The 16,550-nt window shown below is 35.8% G+C and overlaps 1 protein-coding gene across 1 annotated transcript; it reads left to right on the plus strand.

Moving 5' to 3' along the window:
- The first annotated feature begins 274 nt into the window (after positions 1–274).
- Positions 275–15,165, plus strand: LOC110641632 (phosphatidylinositol 3-kinase, root isoform). Its single transcript, XM_021793433.2, has 17 exons — positions 275–570; positions 675–771; positions 866–962; positions 1,270–1,428; positions 1,512–1,721; positions 8,698–8,876; positions 9,216–9,363; positions 9,720–9,815; positions 10,257–10,392; positions 11,642–11,763; positions 12,245–12,439; positions 12,591–12,761; positions 13,020–13,157; positions 13,359–13,513; positions 14,235–14,378; positions 14,595–14,742; positions 14,827–15,165. The coding sequence occupies exons 1-17, from the start codon at positions 459–461 to the stop codon at positions 14,962–14,964; spliced, it is 2,445 nt and encodes an 814-aa protein (XP_021649125.1). The 5' UTR covers positions 275–458; the 3' UTR covers positions 14,965–15,165.
- Positions 15,166–16,550: the final 1,385 nt, after the last annotated feature.

Genomic DNA, 16,550 nt, shown 5'->3' on the forward strand with positions numbered 1-16,550 from the left:
TATATTTGATTTCAATTTATATTTATTTTTCATACTTTCACAATTTTTTTACAAGCTATTTTGAATGTATTTTAAATAAATTAAGTATAAATATATAAAAAAAAATTATATAATCATATCTTTATTCAATAAAATAATATATCAATGGTGATTATACCATTTAAAAGCATATATATATTATTTTTTTTTAATTTAATAAATACAATTTCAGCATAAATGTGACAGATTTTATAGAGTTGTATTGCAAACTTAAATTTAGGCACATAGTGTTATATTCCTCTAAGGCAAGCCTGTGTAATTTACCACCAGCTTTCTATTTGCTTACACGCAGGCTCCTTTCTATTTCCTGTTTCCTGTTTTCCCACTCAGGCCTCAGTCGCAGCTCTTCTAAAATCCCAATTCCGCGCTCACGAAACCCACTAATCATGAAAGTCAATTAGTTAGAGAGCCAAAAAATCATGAGCGGAAACGAGTTTCGATTCTTCTTGTCCTGTGACATCAATCTCCCGGTGACCTTCCGCGTCGAGAGATTAGAAGGATTGTTGCCTTCTACCAAATCTCCAAATTCAGGTTAGCCTTTTCTGTTCTGATTCTAATTAGACAATTTCCTGTTTTAATCTAAGCTATATACCCGTTATTTTTGGTTAATTGATTTCAGTTTGATTATTCTGCAGTAATTGATCCCGCAACAGAGGAGAGAAGATCCGAGCTCTACGTCGAGTGTGCATTGTACATTGATGGCGCTCCATTTGGCCTTCCCATAAGAACAAGGTATACGTTAAACTCATTGCCCCCTTTTTGTGCGTGTACGTGCTTTTCCTTGCTTCCCTTTTTGCAGCTTAATCAAATTTTTGTGGTTTACTAGGCTGGAGTCTGCGGGACCATCGTATTACTGGAATGAGCTGATTACACTGAGTACTAAATATCGAGACTTAACTGCACACTCGCAGCTTGCTGTGACAGTAAGTCGACAATTTACTTGCTCGAGCTCTTTTTTTTTTCCTTGGGTATACTTTGAAGTAGTATCTGTGATATGCAAGTGTGTGTTTGTGAGGATGGATGGTGTGGATGTGTTTATATACTTTGCCAATAGTCCCTCTGATGTATTGTTCAGTGTTTACCCTTCAGTTGATCTGTAATTGGGAAATAATGTTGGTTGTTCTCAAAAGTCATTTCCTTTGTGGTGTGAATGTTTGGGCATTTTGCCACTTTTCTTCACATCTTTGGGATTTCAGTTCTTATTGATCGTCAATCTACTTGGAAATTTAGGTCTGGGATGTTTCACGGGGGAAAGATGAGGGATTAATTGGTGCGGCTACTATTCTTCTATTCAACAGTAAGATGCAACTCAAAACAGGCAAGCAAAAGCTTAGGCTTTGGCCAGGAAAAGAAGCTGATGGATCGTTTCCAACAACTACTCCTGGAAAGGTTCCTATTACAGCTATAAAGATCTGAGATGTTTATCTGAGATAAATTCTGCTATATTGTTTACTCCGCATATTGTGGAATAGGTACCCAGGCATGAACGTGGGGAGTTAGAGCGTCTAGAAAAGCTTGTGAATAAATACGAGAGGGGACAAATTCAGTGCATTGATTGGCTTGACCGTCTAACATTTAAAGCTATGGAGAAAATCAAGGAACGTGAGAGCTGTAGAAATGGAAGTTCTCATTTATACTTGGTCATTGATTTCTGCAGTTTTGAACATCGAGTTGTTTTTCAGGTACTGCCTATCTACAATTATCAGGTTACTTTTTGGCTGTTTTTCTTGGTTTGAATATGCTCTAGGACCATGGTAATATTGAAAAACTATAGAAATTTCAGTTTTATATTTTTGGAATTTTTAATTTTAATTAATAATATAGATCAAATTGTTGATCTCTATCAGTGTCATTCATTTTGTTTATTTTTCGGATTCAGTGTGTTTGAATCAGAAAGAGAATCCATGTAGCCGATCCCAAATTTTTAGGATAAAGGCTTAGTCGAGTTGAGTTGAGTTGAGTTGAGTGTGTTTGAACTTGAGGCTCATGGTACCTCTCCTCTGTACCATTTGTGGCACACGCATGATCATATATTTAGTTGATTTCTTCCTTTTTTTTTTAAAAAAAAATTCTAAAATGTACAAATGTGTGTGTGTGTGTATATGTGTGTATATACTGGATAAAAGAATAATTAAATATGCTTATATAAATAGCTATAAATGATCTAGTATGGAAGGTTGAACATATTGAAGCTATGGTAGATAAGAAAGTGAAGGGCATGCCTTAGATGACATGGGGTTAATAGTGAAAAAGGATTTAGGGTCTCTAGATCTTTCTGAAGATGTAACTCTAGACCTAGTGGAATGGAAGAAATGGATCCATATAGCTGACTGATGTAGAAAAATTTCCGCTTGAGCCTAAAGGAAGGGAGAAGAGAAATTGACAAAAAGAATTTGGAGGATAAGATAGGGAACCTTAGCACAAGTTTGTTAGAGGGTATCTTGGCACAAAGGACCAGCTTAGTACCAGTTTGTTAGAGAGAATTCTGGCAGCAATATGACAACAGCAACATGAAGAAATATATATGATAGAAGAGAATAGAGAGGAGATCATGAGAATTGTGTTCCCTTCTTGCTTGTAATAGCTTGGGGCAGTAGAGTTCTGCTTCAATGTATGTGGGATATTCTTAGGACTTGTATTCACCTGGAATTTTTTTGCTGTTTTGTAAATAAATTCCTCTCTTTTTGCAGTTGCCAATATTTTTCTGCTCTTTAATTTGTGATTTCTCAACTTGCTTGATTCTTTACTCTCTCAATTGGTTCGACCTGCTTGTGAATTCCACACACCAGAATGGAATCCCACATGGAAATGGTAGAGAAGAATCTAGCAATTTTAGAAGATGGTGTCTCTAAGTTACGCATTAACTATGATCAAATCCTTTCCAAGTTATCTGCTATTGAAAATTTTTTTGCCACCATTGTTGGGGGCAGAACTACTTTTGAAGAAGGGGAGATTTCTAATCCTTTAACTCCAGGCCATGAATCCACTGTAGAGGGCTCAGCACATTGCCCTCCTCCTCATATCTAGAAACTAGATGAGTTAGCCATTTTTCCTAAATAGATTGAGCATCCCATGTTTGAGAGCGAGGACTCGTTGGGATTGCTTACCTGTGTTAAGCACTATTTCTTGATTCATGGAACTTGAGAAGATCGAAAAATTTCTATGGCTTTAATTTGCATGCTGAGTAACGCATTACATCGGTTGAGGCGGCTTCATAAACGGCATCCGTAACTCACTTGGGCTCAATTTTCTTCGAAACTTCTTTCAACATATGGCATTGATATGTTAGCTAGCCCTCCTGAATGCCTCGCAGCAGTCAAACAGACCGCCTTTGTATTTGAATGTATTGAAGACTTTATTGTTAGAGCTACTCATGTCCCTAACCTGTCCGACCAACTTTATCTTGGGTTTTTGTCTCAATGGGTTGCTGGAACAAATTCGGGTTCAACTACGCAGTCATGAGGCGATTGACTTAGCCCGTGCCATGGCCTCTGCTAGAGAAGTTGAACGAGAGCTGCAAGTTACCGATCTTTGTTTGATCACTGGTTCACCTGATTTAGGGAGGAAGATAGAATCTCATGGACTTGGATCTAGGGCGTCATTTCCTAACCCATTCTACCTCATCCACTTTTGTATTGTCTTCAGGTTCTTCTTCCACTAAGCCCAATGAAAAAACCAACTCTCCACAAACTCGGCCCACAGCTGCATCAGCTTCTTCTATTAAATCTTAGAACATTACTTTCACATCAAGAACATGCTCCACTCGTCAATACTCTCACTAAGAATACCAAGATTTGAGGGCTAAAGGACTGTGTTTTGGATATAAGCAATCCTATTCATCCCTTCATTAGTGCCCTAACAAGTCCCTCAGAACACTGATTGTCGCAAAGTATGACAAAGATATGGGTCTTATGGAAATCAACGCTGCTGAAATTCAACATTCTGAGCCTAAAATTCTAGAAGTAATAGAGGCTTATTTTGCTCGGATGGAGTTGCCTTTGTTCTCTGTTGGTGGGATTTCTTATCCCAAAACTATGAAGCTCCAAGGTAAAATAGTTTCTGTTCCAGTTATTTTCATAGTGGTGCAAACCACTATTTTATTTTACAAAAATTGGTTTCTCTTTTAAATCTTTCTATTTCTGAAACATCTACTTTTGGTGTTTGTTTGGGTGATGGACGCTGTGAATCTTCAACTGGACTCTGTCAAAATGTTGAAATTAATTTGGACGATGTAACAATTTCCCCAGATTGTTATATTTTTTCCTTTGGGTGGTGTAGACATTATTTTGGGCATCTCTTGGTTACAGACTTTGGGTGACATCAAAGTCAATTGGAGGCATCTCTTGATTTAATTTCAGTTCAACATGATCAGTTACAAGCTCTATTACAGAAATTCTCTAATGTTTGTTGAATCTCTTAAATTACCTCCACCAAGACCCACAGACCATTCTATTCCTTTGCACCCTAGAATGGGACCAATTTTAGTTCATCCCTACCGATATGGGCATCATCAAAAAGATGAAATTGAATGTTTAGTGTTAGAAATGTTAGCTGCTGGCATTATTCGACCCAGTATAAGCCCTTTTTCTAGCCCGATGTTACTTGTTCGGAAAATGGATGGTAGTTGGCGTTTCTGTGTGGACTACTGCTAGCTCAATAAATCTAACATTCCTAACAAATACCCCATTCCGGTAATCCAAGAGCTTCTTGATGAATTATATGGTGGAAGATATTTTTCAAAAATCGATTTACACTCTAGATATCATAAAATTCGGGCCTCGGTTGTTGATATTTCAAAAACTGCATTTCGCACTCACTGGGGGCATTATGAATTTGTTGTCATGCCATTCGACCTTACCAACGCCCCGGCCACTTTACAAGCTACAATGAATGACATATTCTGGTCCTTCTTGAGATGATTTGTTCTTGTCTACTTCGATGGTATATTCATCTATAGCAAAACTTGGTCAGATCATCTTTATCACCTAGAAGCTGTCTTGCTCACATTGTAGCAACATCAATTTACTGCTGATAGAAAAAAAATGTTCTCTGGGCTGTCGTACTATTGAATATTTGGGGTATGTTATTTCTCATTCTGGAGTTGCTATGGATCCAACCAAAATTTCAGCAGTTGTCAGATGGCGTACTCCAAAAATTGTTAAGACTAGTTTGTGGATTTTTGGGATTGACAAGCTAATATCGCTGATTTATTCAAGGGTATGGCAAGATAGCCAAGCCACTTACTGCCTTTACTAGGAAGCACAACCCAACTCAACTCAACTCAACCAACTCAACTCAACTAAGTCTTTATCCCAAAAATTTGGGGTCGGCTATATGAATTCGCTTTCTCCACTCTAAACGATTTTGGGTTAAATCCTTAGAAATGTGTAATGCTTCTAGGTCATGTTGTACTACTCTCCTCCAAGTCAATTTAGGTCTACCCTTTTTTTTCTTTTTATCCTCTAATCTAATGTGCTTTACTTGTCTAATTGTAGCCTCCGTATGTCTACGCTTCACATGATCAAACCATCTCAATCTCCCTTCTCTCAACTTATCTTCAATTGGCACCACTCCTATCTTTTCTCTAATACTCTCATTACGGACTTTGTCTAGTCTAGTATGGCCACTCATCCACCTTAACATTCTCATCTCTGCAACTCTTATCTTAGACGCATACGACTCTTTCAGTGCCCAACACTCACTACCATATAACATAGTCGGTCGTATGGCTGTACAGTAAAATTTTTCTTTCAACTTATTGGGAATTTTACGATCACATAAAACTCCCGTGGCACGCCTCCACTTCAACCATCCGGCTTTAATCCTATGACTAGGAATCACAACAAAATTTTTTTTTTGTCTAATGCAGCTCAAAATGCTTTTGATACACTCAAGCAAGCTATGGTCTCAGTTTCTGTTCTTCTTATGCCTGATTTTCAAAAATCTTTTTGAAATTGAATGCGATGCTTCAAGTATGGGAGTGGGTGTGGTACTTATACAGGAAGGGCGACTAGTGGCCTATTTCAGTAAATCTCTAGCCCTTCAGACCTTATCTCTCTCAACTTATGAAAAAGAGTTAATGGCATTGGTGTTAGCTATTCATCACTGGAGACCATATCTTCTTGATAAGAAATTTTTAGTTCTAACTGATCAAAGAAGCCTCAAACACTTATTAGAACAATAGATTGTTACCATTGCACAACAATGTTGGCTCTCCAAATTATTGGGATATCGTTTTGACATTGAATACAAGCCCGGAAAAAGCAATACGATAGCTGATTCCTTATCTAGGCGTGTAGAAGATGAGCCACTTCAACTTTCAGCCATGAGCCGTCCTTAATGGATGAATTTGGATAATATAGCTGAAGAAGTTCAAGCTGATCCATATTTGAGTTCTGTCCTTATTGCTCTTCGTTGATATCCTAATGCTCACCCTCCTTTCCCTATCATTCAAGAGAATTTATTTTACAGAGGGCGACTGGTGGTGCTTGCTAATTCTCCTTGGATTCCATGATTGATAACAAAATTCCATTCTACTCCTACAGGGGGTCATTCTGGTGCTTTTTGCACTTATAGAAGGATAGCTTTAGGCTTATATTGGAAGGGCATGATGAAATCCATTTGACAATTTGTTACTTCTTGCCTTTCTTGCCAATGTCATAAATATGAAGTCTTATCTCCGGCTGGTCTCCTCCAACCATTGCCAATTCCGCAAGGGATATAGGAGGATCTTTCACTTGGCTTATAACTGGATTACCTAAATCCCATGGCATGGATTGTATTTTGGTAGTGGTCGACTGCCTCTCCAAATATGGACATTTCTTGCCTCTTTGCCATCCTTTTACAGCCTGTAGTGTTGCTGAATTGTTTGTTCGGGACATTGTAAAACTCAATGGCATCCCTCAATCATTAATTATTGATCATGATCCCATTTTTATCAGTCATTTTTGGACTGAAATTTTCAGATTAATGGGCACTTTGCTTCGAATGAGTTCAACTTATCATCCCCAAACTGACAGTCAAACAGAAGTCCTAACTAGAAGTGTTGAGCAATACCTTTGTTGTTTTGCATCTGAACAACCCAAAACTTGGGTTAATTAGTTACATTAGGCTGAATACTGGTACAACACCAGCTTTCAAGGGGCAGCCAAGCAAACACCATATCAGCTTGTCTATGGTAAACAACACCTACTCTACTAAGGTTTTTACTGGGAGAAACTAGAGTGGAAGTTGTCTCTAATGCCTTGCTTGATAGAGATGAGATATTAAAGCAATTGAAATTTAATATTGAGTAAGCTCAGCACCATATGGCCAAACAAGCTAACGCCAAGAGGAGGGATGTCGCTTATCAAATTGGGGACAAAGTCTTCCTAAAACTTCGACCTTACAAGCAGCAAATAGTCCACTCTCAGGTTAGTCCAAATCTAGCACCTCTCTTTTATGGGCCTTTCCTAATACTTGACAAGATAGGTTAGGTAGCTCATCGTCTTCAACTTCCTTCTATTGCTAAAATGCATTCTGTATTCCATGTGTATCAACTGAAGAAGGTTGTGGGAAATCATGATATTATACCATCCCTCCCTACTAAAATTGCTATCGAGGAACCTCTTCCCACTCTTCTTGAAGCTATAATAGCACGATGGACTGTTAAAAAGGATGGGAACTCAATTCCACAATTGTTGATTCAATGGCAAGGGCACCCACTTGATGAAGCTACTTGGTTGGATGTATCTGACTTTCAAGGTCAATTTCCAGATTTTAGCCTTGAGGATAAGGCTGCTATTTCAGGAGATGGTAATGATGCAGAAAAATTTCCACTTGAGCCTAAAGGAAGGGAGAAGAGAAATTGGCTGGTATATACCAGAAGGGATAAAAAGAATTTGGAGGATAAGACAGGGAACCTTAGCACAAGTTTGTTAGAAGGAATCTTGGCACCAAAGTACCAGCTCAGTACCAGTTTGTTAGAGGGAATTTCAGTAGCCATATGACAACAGCAACATGAAGAAATATATAGGGTAGAAGAGAATAGAGAGAGGATCATGAGAATTGTATTTCCTTCTTGCTTGTAATAGCTTGGGGCAGTAGAGTGCTGCTGAGGTTTATGTGGGATATTCTTATATCTTGTATTCACCTGGAATTTTTTTCTCTGTTTCATAAATGAATTCCTCTCTTTTTCCAGTTGCCAATATTTTTCTGCTCTTTAATTTGCGATTTCTCAACTTGCTTGATTCTTTATCACTTATTTACTAGTTTGAGATTAAGGATTAATTGAGTTGAGTATATATAGAGAGAGTTATAATTAGAAATTTATTTTACAAATAATAAATTGTCATAAGTTTATCAGTATCAGGTTTGTTGATCAGCATATGAAATAGTATGATAATCTTGTCTGAGTCTTGTTGTCACAATTATGGCAAAAACACGATTAAGGCAAACTTGAACCCAATAACTTAGCAAGTTAGTATCATATTCTGGTCAAGTTCATGTCATGCCATTGCCTCGTACTTTCATTATCAGTGTCTTACTCTTTCCCTGAAGATATCTTAAACTGTTTATCTATTAGTTTTCTGGTCATGCTAACTTGGCTATTGAATTTAATCATGTGATGCTGGTTAAAATATGGGACATGGTTGTAACTCTTTTTTGTTTAAAATGTAGGAGTCAGGAGCAAATTTCTTGTTACCATCTCCTATAGCTTCAACAAATGAACTTGTTATTGTGTGGGACCCAGAACTGGGAAAGATAAATCCCTCTGAGCACAAGCAACTAAAGTTGGCTAGGAGTCTAACACGTGGTATCATTGACAGGGATCTGAAGCCAAGCTCCAATGAACGAAAGTAAACTTAAAATTGTGGAAGATGCAAATAATTGCTTGTTAACTCTAGTTGGAATTATCTGAAGTTAATTATACTTCTCTATTCAGTCTTGCCATTGGCCTATACTGAGCATCTCACTTACACATTGACAGTGTCCGTGTTGGTGTGTCCATAGTTTAGTGCTTCATTAGTAATTGTTGGATGTCGATACATTTAACTGAATTTGTACAAAGGATTCCTTTTGAGGTTTTGTGCAATGTGCTAGCTAGATTATCTGCGACATAACTGATGACTAAAAGTTTTCTAGGTTTTGATGTGTCATCATGTATTGATTAGGTCATTTGTACCATTTTCTCTCAGGTCAATACAAAGAATTCTAAAATATCCTCCAACAAGGACTTTGAATGGAGATGAGAGACAGCTTCTTTGGAAATTCCGTTTCTCCTTGATGTCTGAGAAGAGGGCTCTCACAAAGTTTTTACGATGTGTTGAATGGAGCGATGTTCAGGTTAGCATTATTTTATTTTCTCTGTGGATCATATGCCTTGTAATCTAATATATAGGTCAACTAGTTGAAACGATCCTTTTACTTTTTCTTCTGTTACTAACTTCCTTTTCTCATGCATAAAACTTTGGATCTCGACTTCATGCAAATATGCAGGTTCGAAAAAGATGGCAAGATTTTGCACCAGATATTGGTTCAGTAGTTGGTTTAGAGTAATCGATCATATCATCATCTACTGATCTTAATGATAGTGATTTTAATCTGCTAGTGTCATCCTATTAGTTTATGCCTTTTATGTTGTTAGTAAACCAGATATTGGTCATTTATGAAGATTGTTATCCTTATTGATCCATTTTCAGGAAGCAAAACAGGCATTAGAAATGATGGGTAGATGGGAAATGATTGATGTGTGTGATGCACTGGAGCTTCTGTCGCCTGTTTTTGAAAGCGAAGAGGTAGGTGTGCTTAAGATTGGGTTGATTACTTGTGGTTTCCTTACCATATTCAAAGAATTATTGTTAGCAAGTCTTTTCCTTGGTGGTGGTCTTGGATTGGCATGTTTTGAAAAAAAATTCCTTATAGATATTATTTCAAAACTGTCTGAAAATTTTCTTCCTTTTGACTTTAATTGATGGCCGCCATAATTGGATGATGGCCTTTGCAACATTCAAAATTATCTGGAGTATTTGCAAAAGAACATTAAAAAGTGCACTTCATTCTACATCATGGCATTTAAAGCTCTGTTAGGCATATAATATCCCAGACAAGAAACTTGTAAATTTTGTAGATTCTTTGGAATTAAAGATGTATGATTCAATTATCCTGACATAGATATTAATTGCACATACTCCAGAGTCCAGACTGAATAGTGGCTGATTGGAATTCTGGTTAAACAGGTTCGTGCATATGCTGTTAGTGTTCTTGAAAGAGCTGATGATGAAGAGCTTCAGTGTTACTTGCTTCAACTTGTTCAAGCTCTTCGGTTTGAGCGCTCTGATAAATCTTGCCTTTGTCAATTCCTTGTCCAACGCTGTAAGCATTACACTACAAATGCATATGTAAAGTAATTATGTGTGTGTGTGTGTGTAACTGTAAACATCAAGGTTTTGTAACCCAGTTTCAGTCTTTGAATCGGTGAAGGTAGATGGTCAAAGGTTTAAAGTCGAACTGAGGTTCAATTTGTATACTAGTCAATAAATATTAAAAATATATGCTATGCAATTAATAACCTTTTATAAATTAATAATGATACATTAAATTATATCAAAATTAGTAACTTGATATATTTATAAGCAAATTACTAAAATAAATCTAGTAAATTTCAATATCTAATTTTCTTCTAAAAAATTATTTTATAGCACAATAAAATTAGAGAAAATTGATATATTATTCACATTATAAAAGAAAATAAGATAAATAATAGTTAAATAATTAAATATAAACAATTATTCAAGATAAATTAATAGTATATATATATATAATTCTATGCATGCATTTTGTAGTTTTATTACAAATTACAAGTAAATTGATTTATATTAAAATAAGTAGGTTTTATGAGAGTAGTATTTTATAATAGAAGAAATAGTTTAATTATTTTAATTATATAACCAAAAATTAAAATAATTTTGATGTGTTTTATACATAATAATTTAATAGATATATATTCAAAGAAAATATATTTTCTTATATAATTTCTTTTTAAAATTAAATTACATGTATTAAATTATTATGTTAATTAAATAACATCTTTTAAAGTATGATATATACTATTAAATTTTCACCTTTGTTCAAATGGTCTTTGATTAGAAGTTAATTAGGCCTTCTCAAGTTCAAATCCTTGTTAAAAAAAAAAAAAGTTTTTTTCACATGAGACATATTGTCTTTAGGGAAAAAAGAAAAAAGTTCTGGGGTAGTTCAAATGGAAACAAGCTTTAAAGCTCACCATGAGCCTGCAGTTCAAAACCTGGTTTTGGCATTTGTTTTTTTTTTTGTTTTTTTTACCCCTCTAAATGATGGTTAAGTGGTAGCTAGATTAAGTGTTATGTCACCCTTCTAAGAGCCTGCCCAACTCGTTAAACTCAATCCCGGTTCACTGATTACCTTACCAATTCTGAGGTTTTTTTTTTCAAAAAAGGGTTTGAGGGATAAACCAGACCAGCCAAGGGAATGGTTCCCAGTTTTTCTGGTTGAACCAGATGAGCTCATCCAGGTTTGACAACGATGATAAATATAGTGCAGTTGGTTACTTTGTCACATCTGAGACTGTTTTAGGTTTTGACAGCGTTGAACAACATTGAGTTGGCAAGCTTTCTTCGTTGGTACGTTGCTGTGGAACTTTATGATCCTGCATATGCCAAACGTTTTTATTGTACTTACGAGATCCTGGAAGAGAATATGATGAAGGTGTGAGTCCTTAAGATGTTCATTAATCATTTCTGCAACTTAGTTTTCCATAATACCATTGCCAATGATTTTGTAATTGATTATGTCATGTCCACACCGCCCCCCCCCCCCCGCCCCCCCCCCCCCCCCCCCCTCTCTTCCTGCTCCCTCCCTCTCTCTCTTTCTCCTCCTCCTCTTTTCTCTCTTTCCATTTAAGTTGTATCAATTATACAAATTGTATTAAAGGTTGGTATAAATTCATAATAAGCACAGCTGGTCATAGAGGAATCTGCAATTCCTTCTGAATTTGCCAAAAACTGTTTTGGCTGGAATGTACCTCTTAGTATGAAGATGAAGCAAATTGATTTGTCAACTGGCATTAGCCTAATATGCTTCTGCCGCATTAAGTAATTAGACCATGGATTTGAGGATGAATGGATGATTACACATTTGATTGTTAATTTATTTTTCTTGGTTTGATGATATGACTTCTTCATCACAGTTGGCAGGTGGTCCAAATGGAGAGGAAGATGGATTCAAGTTGTGGCAGAGTTTGGTGCGTCAGACAGAATTGACAGCTCAGTTATGTTCTATAATGAGAGATGTAAGAAATGTGCGAGGCAACACTCAAAAAAAAATTGAAAAGCTTAGACAACTTCTCTCTGGTCTTCTCAGTGAGCTAACCTATTTTGAAGAGGTATGTATTGAATTGCATGGTATTTTTCCTTGATCACAATGTTTAATAAGCTTCTATAGCCTCCATGACATTTCATTCTAGTAGCTGTTGAATTTTAAATTTCTGCTAAAGGCTTATTTATTATGTGTAACTAATGCATAAATATTTTCAGCCAATACGATCACCACTTGCACCTGGTGTCCTTATCACTGGGATTGTACCATCAGAGTCATCAATATTTAAAAGCGCACTCCATCCATTGCGTTTGACTTTCCGAACACAATGTGGTGGAACTAGCAAAATCATATTTAAGAAGGGTGATGATATTCGGCAAGATCAATTGGTAAATGTTTAACACTAGCTAAGAATATTTAATGCTTAGTAACTGCTTGCAACATCTCTCTCTCTCTCTCTCTCTCTCTCTCTCTCTCACACACACACACACACACACACACACACACACACACACGCACGCAAAAAAAAAAAAAAAAAAAAAAAAACAACACGTGCACTAACCATGTGTACTTGACAGGAATTGTAGTGATGAGGGATGTTGTGAGGCCTTGGTATGTGCAGTGCACTTATATATATGGTCTTGTAGGTTGTTCAAATGGTATCTCTAATGGATCGACTACTTAAACTGGAAAACCTCGATCTGCACTTAACTCCATATAAGGTGCTTGCTACTGGACAAGATGAAGGCATGCTTGAATTCATACCATCACGATCATTAGCTCAGGTATTTTATAATCTGAATGGTGTTTCTCTGGGGTGTCTAGTCACTGCTCGCAATTACTTTTTTCTTCTTAAAAATAATTGAGTTGAGAATCACCATCCTCAATATACTGAATGAATCACCATATGGTATGTAGTAGAGCTATGGAAAAGGAAATCTTTTTTGCAATATCTTACTAACATGCATCGTGTCTTTGAAATCCAGATTCTCTCAGAGCATCGAAGCATTATAAGCTATTTGCAGAAGTTTCATCCTGATGAACATGGACCATTTGGGATTACAGCCACTTGTCTTGAAACATTTATTAAAAGTTGTGCTGGATACTCTGTCATCACATACATATTGGGAATTGGGGACCGGTAATCATTTAGTTATGTACATTAAAATGTTTAGATATGCATCATGCCACTTGGATGAGCACTTTAATCTTTCCATTTTGTAGTGAAGCCTGTTGGGAAGAGTGGGGTGGGGAGGCCGTGTGCCTGTTTCTTCAAATTTGCCAACACTATACTATAGACCATGATATTAAGTTTTTTGGGTGTTCTGTTTAGAAATAAAATCTACATATTTCTGGGCAGTGTAAAATATCAGATGAATTCATAATTTCTTATTGAAGTTTAGTAATGCAAAATTATATCCTTTTTGAATTGCATAAACTTTTTTTTTGTGGATCATATTTGCATGAAGTTTAAATTCAGAGAAAAAGAAAAGATTGGTGCTTCCTCACAGTGTAAAACCAAGAAATGCACTTTTTCCATTCCCCTCCTTCCTTGGTTCACTTTGCTTATGGAAAGTGTACTTCTGCCTCTTTAACCGCAAGAAAGTCAAAATTTTAAAAAAGAAAATGAAAAGAAAGGTAAGAAAGGTGAAAATTAGAGTTGCTGTTTTATGCTGTATTGACGTGCAATCTGACATCTGAAATTTCATGCCTGTATTCTGTTACAATTCTATTATATTTATGATTTTCTACAAGTGCCATTCTACTTTTGTGCAAAAGTTACTTCAATCTGCTAGCATCTTAAATTTCTGCTTCATAAGGCTATTGCTGTTTCAAACATCTTCATTTTTCTTGTTTTGCAGGCACCTTGATAACCTTCTCCTTAGGGATGATGGGCGTCTTTTCCATGTCGATTTTGGTTTCATTCTTGGACGGGATCCTAAACCATTTCCTCCACCAATGAAGCTCTGTAAGGAAATGGTTGAGGCTATGGGTGGCGCAGAAAGGTATTTTTCTTCTTTCTTTTACACTAATTTTTTAAATTAGTTTTATATGTTCCCCTCTTTTGAGTGTTCTTTGTGTTCTATATCAACAAGATAAGTAGAAGTAGATTTATCCATATGACCAAAGATTAGACTTCTCACGTCATTGTGTGCTGGTGCGAATATGAGAATGCAAATTAGCAGATGTTTGACTAATTTTGCCTACTTTTTTTTCTGCAGCCAATATTATACCAGGTTCAAATCATATTGTTGTGAAGCATACAACATCCTCCGAAAATCTAGTAACCTAATCTTGAATCTTTTCCACCTGATAGCGGGTTCCAATATTCCGGACATAGCTTTTGATCCTGAAAAGAGCATTCTTAAGGTAATTTCCTTAAGTAATCTGTTGATTCAAACTGGAGCATGTTTATCCTTCTTCTTACTATCAGAGCTGTATTGATGCTTTCAGCTTCAAGAGAAGTTTCGGTTGGATCTGGATGATGAGGCTGCCATACACTTTTTCCAGGATCTTATTAATGAGAGTGTTAGTGCATTGTTCCCACAAATGGTTGAGACCATTCATCGCTGGGCTCAGTACTGGCGCTAACCCCAGAAGCAAATTTGATTTTATCCATGCTTCTGTAAATAGCAAGTTAAGATTTAGATGTTGCAGGATTGACAAGCTTTTATAAAATTAGTGATGCTAAGAATTGTAGCACACTCAATCCAAACACGTGATATTTCCAAAAATGTCAGTCTTTGTTTATAGGCTAAGATAAAGAAAATATTGTGTTTTTTTGTTCTTGGATGAATTTGTCTCAAATTCCCCCTTATCTGGCTTGATTATACAACTCATTCTTCAAATGGTTTTTACAGTGAAGAGAATTGTCCATAAGCAATTTATTTATTTTTTTTCTATACTAAGCAATTAGTATAAATAAATGTAATATCAATTTAAGGATGAGTGTAATTAATATAAATTATTTATATCGAGACTCATAGCATTGAAAATTTTAATATAAATATTTAATTTAATAATATTTCTATATAAGATCTAGTTAATAATAATAATTGCATCATTAAAGGATCTGTTATCTCTATAATTACAAAGTTTAATTTTTTCACCATTTGATCTTGTGTAAATATTCCTTTCATTGTGTAAGCTTTAAGTTAATTATTTTACAATTTAGTTAGATTTGAAAATTTTTTTTATTAGATATACTTACGAATTAATAATTATTATAAATTAAAATCATTTTTTAGATGATTTTAAGGGTAATTTTTTCATACTAATTTAATAACAAATAATAGATATATTATTTTTTTAAAGAAAAAAAATCCATTACTATTTAATTAGACGTCCAAGCCCATAGCCATAAGTATAATGGAGTAATTGGAGGCCCAGTCAATCCTAACCTACAAAGATTGGTGCCATAAGCCCAAAGAACAAGAAACTTGGGCAGCCAAAGCTCAAAGATTGGCACTATCCTCATTGCGCCACCTATCTTTTTCAGCACGTCTGCTGGAAGAGTAACAATTAGGGGTGTGCAAACGGTCGGTTCGGTTCCGAACCGAACCGAACCGATAAAATTGAAAATCGAAAATAAAAAATTTTAAAAATCGAACCGAACCGATTGATAAGAGAAAATCGAACCGAATCGAACCGATAAATATCGGTTCGGTTCGGTTTTAAACCGATCAAATCGAAATTTATAAAATTTCATATTTTTAACATTAAATCTAAATAATAAAAACATAAAAACAAAAAAAATTAGAAATCAAAACTCAAAAATCTTAAGGTTCGGTTCGGTTTTCTTTGATTTCGGTTCGATTCAATTTGGTTCGATTTTTTTATTTCCTATATATATTAATAATTTCGGTTCGGTTCGGTTTTTTTGACTTTTTTATGAAAATAACCGAACCGAACCGAACCGATTAATCCGAAATTATCAAAATTATAAACCGAACCGAACCGATTAAAATTTAAAACCGAACCGATTGAACCGAATTAATTGGTTCGGTTTTTCGGTTTAAACCGAAAACTGCACACCCCTAGTAACAATGAAGAGGCTCTTGTAACTGTAGAGTAAGAGTGAAAGCCTTCCCCAACCACTACTGATGTCCTTTAAAAACAAGAACCTCACGCAGCTCCCTTAACAGCAACCCTCGGAGGAAGATGCATGGTAGAGTGCT

This window comes from Hevea brasiliensis, chromosome 7 (genome assembly GCF_030052815.1).
Source record: "Hevea brasiliensis isolate MT/VB/25A 57/8 chromosome 7, ASM3005281v1, whole genome shotgun sequence".
NCBI classification, from domain to species: Eukaryota; Viridiplantae; Streptophyta; class Magnoliopsida; order Malpighiales; family Euphorbiaceae; genus Hevea; species Hevea brasiliensis.

Bases quoted from the DNA above. Each gene is read 5' to 3' on its own strand.
- LOC110641632 (XM_021793433.2), top strand. From the start codon at position 459: ATGAGCGGAAACGAGTTTCGATTCTTCTTGTCCTGTGACATCAATCTC. The intron at 11,764-12,244 runs GTGTGAGTCCTT...TCTTCATCACAG, and splicing joins TGGAAGAGAATATGATGAAG to TTGGCAGGTGGTCCAAATGG. The intron at 12,762-13,019 runs GTAAATGTTTAA...ATGGTCTTGTAG, and splicing joins ATATTCGGCAAGATCAATTG to GTTGTTCAAATGGTATCTCT.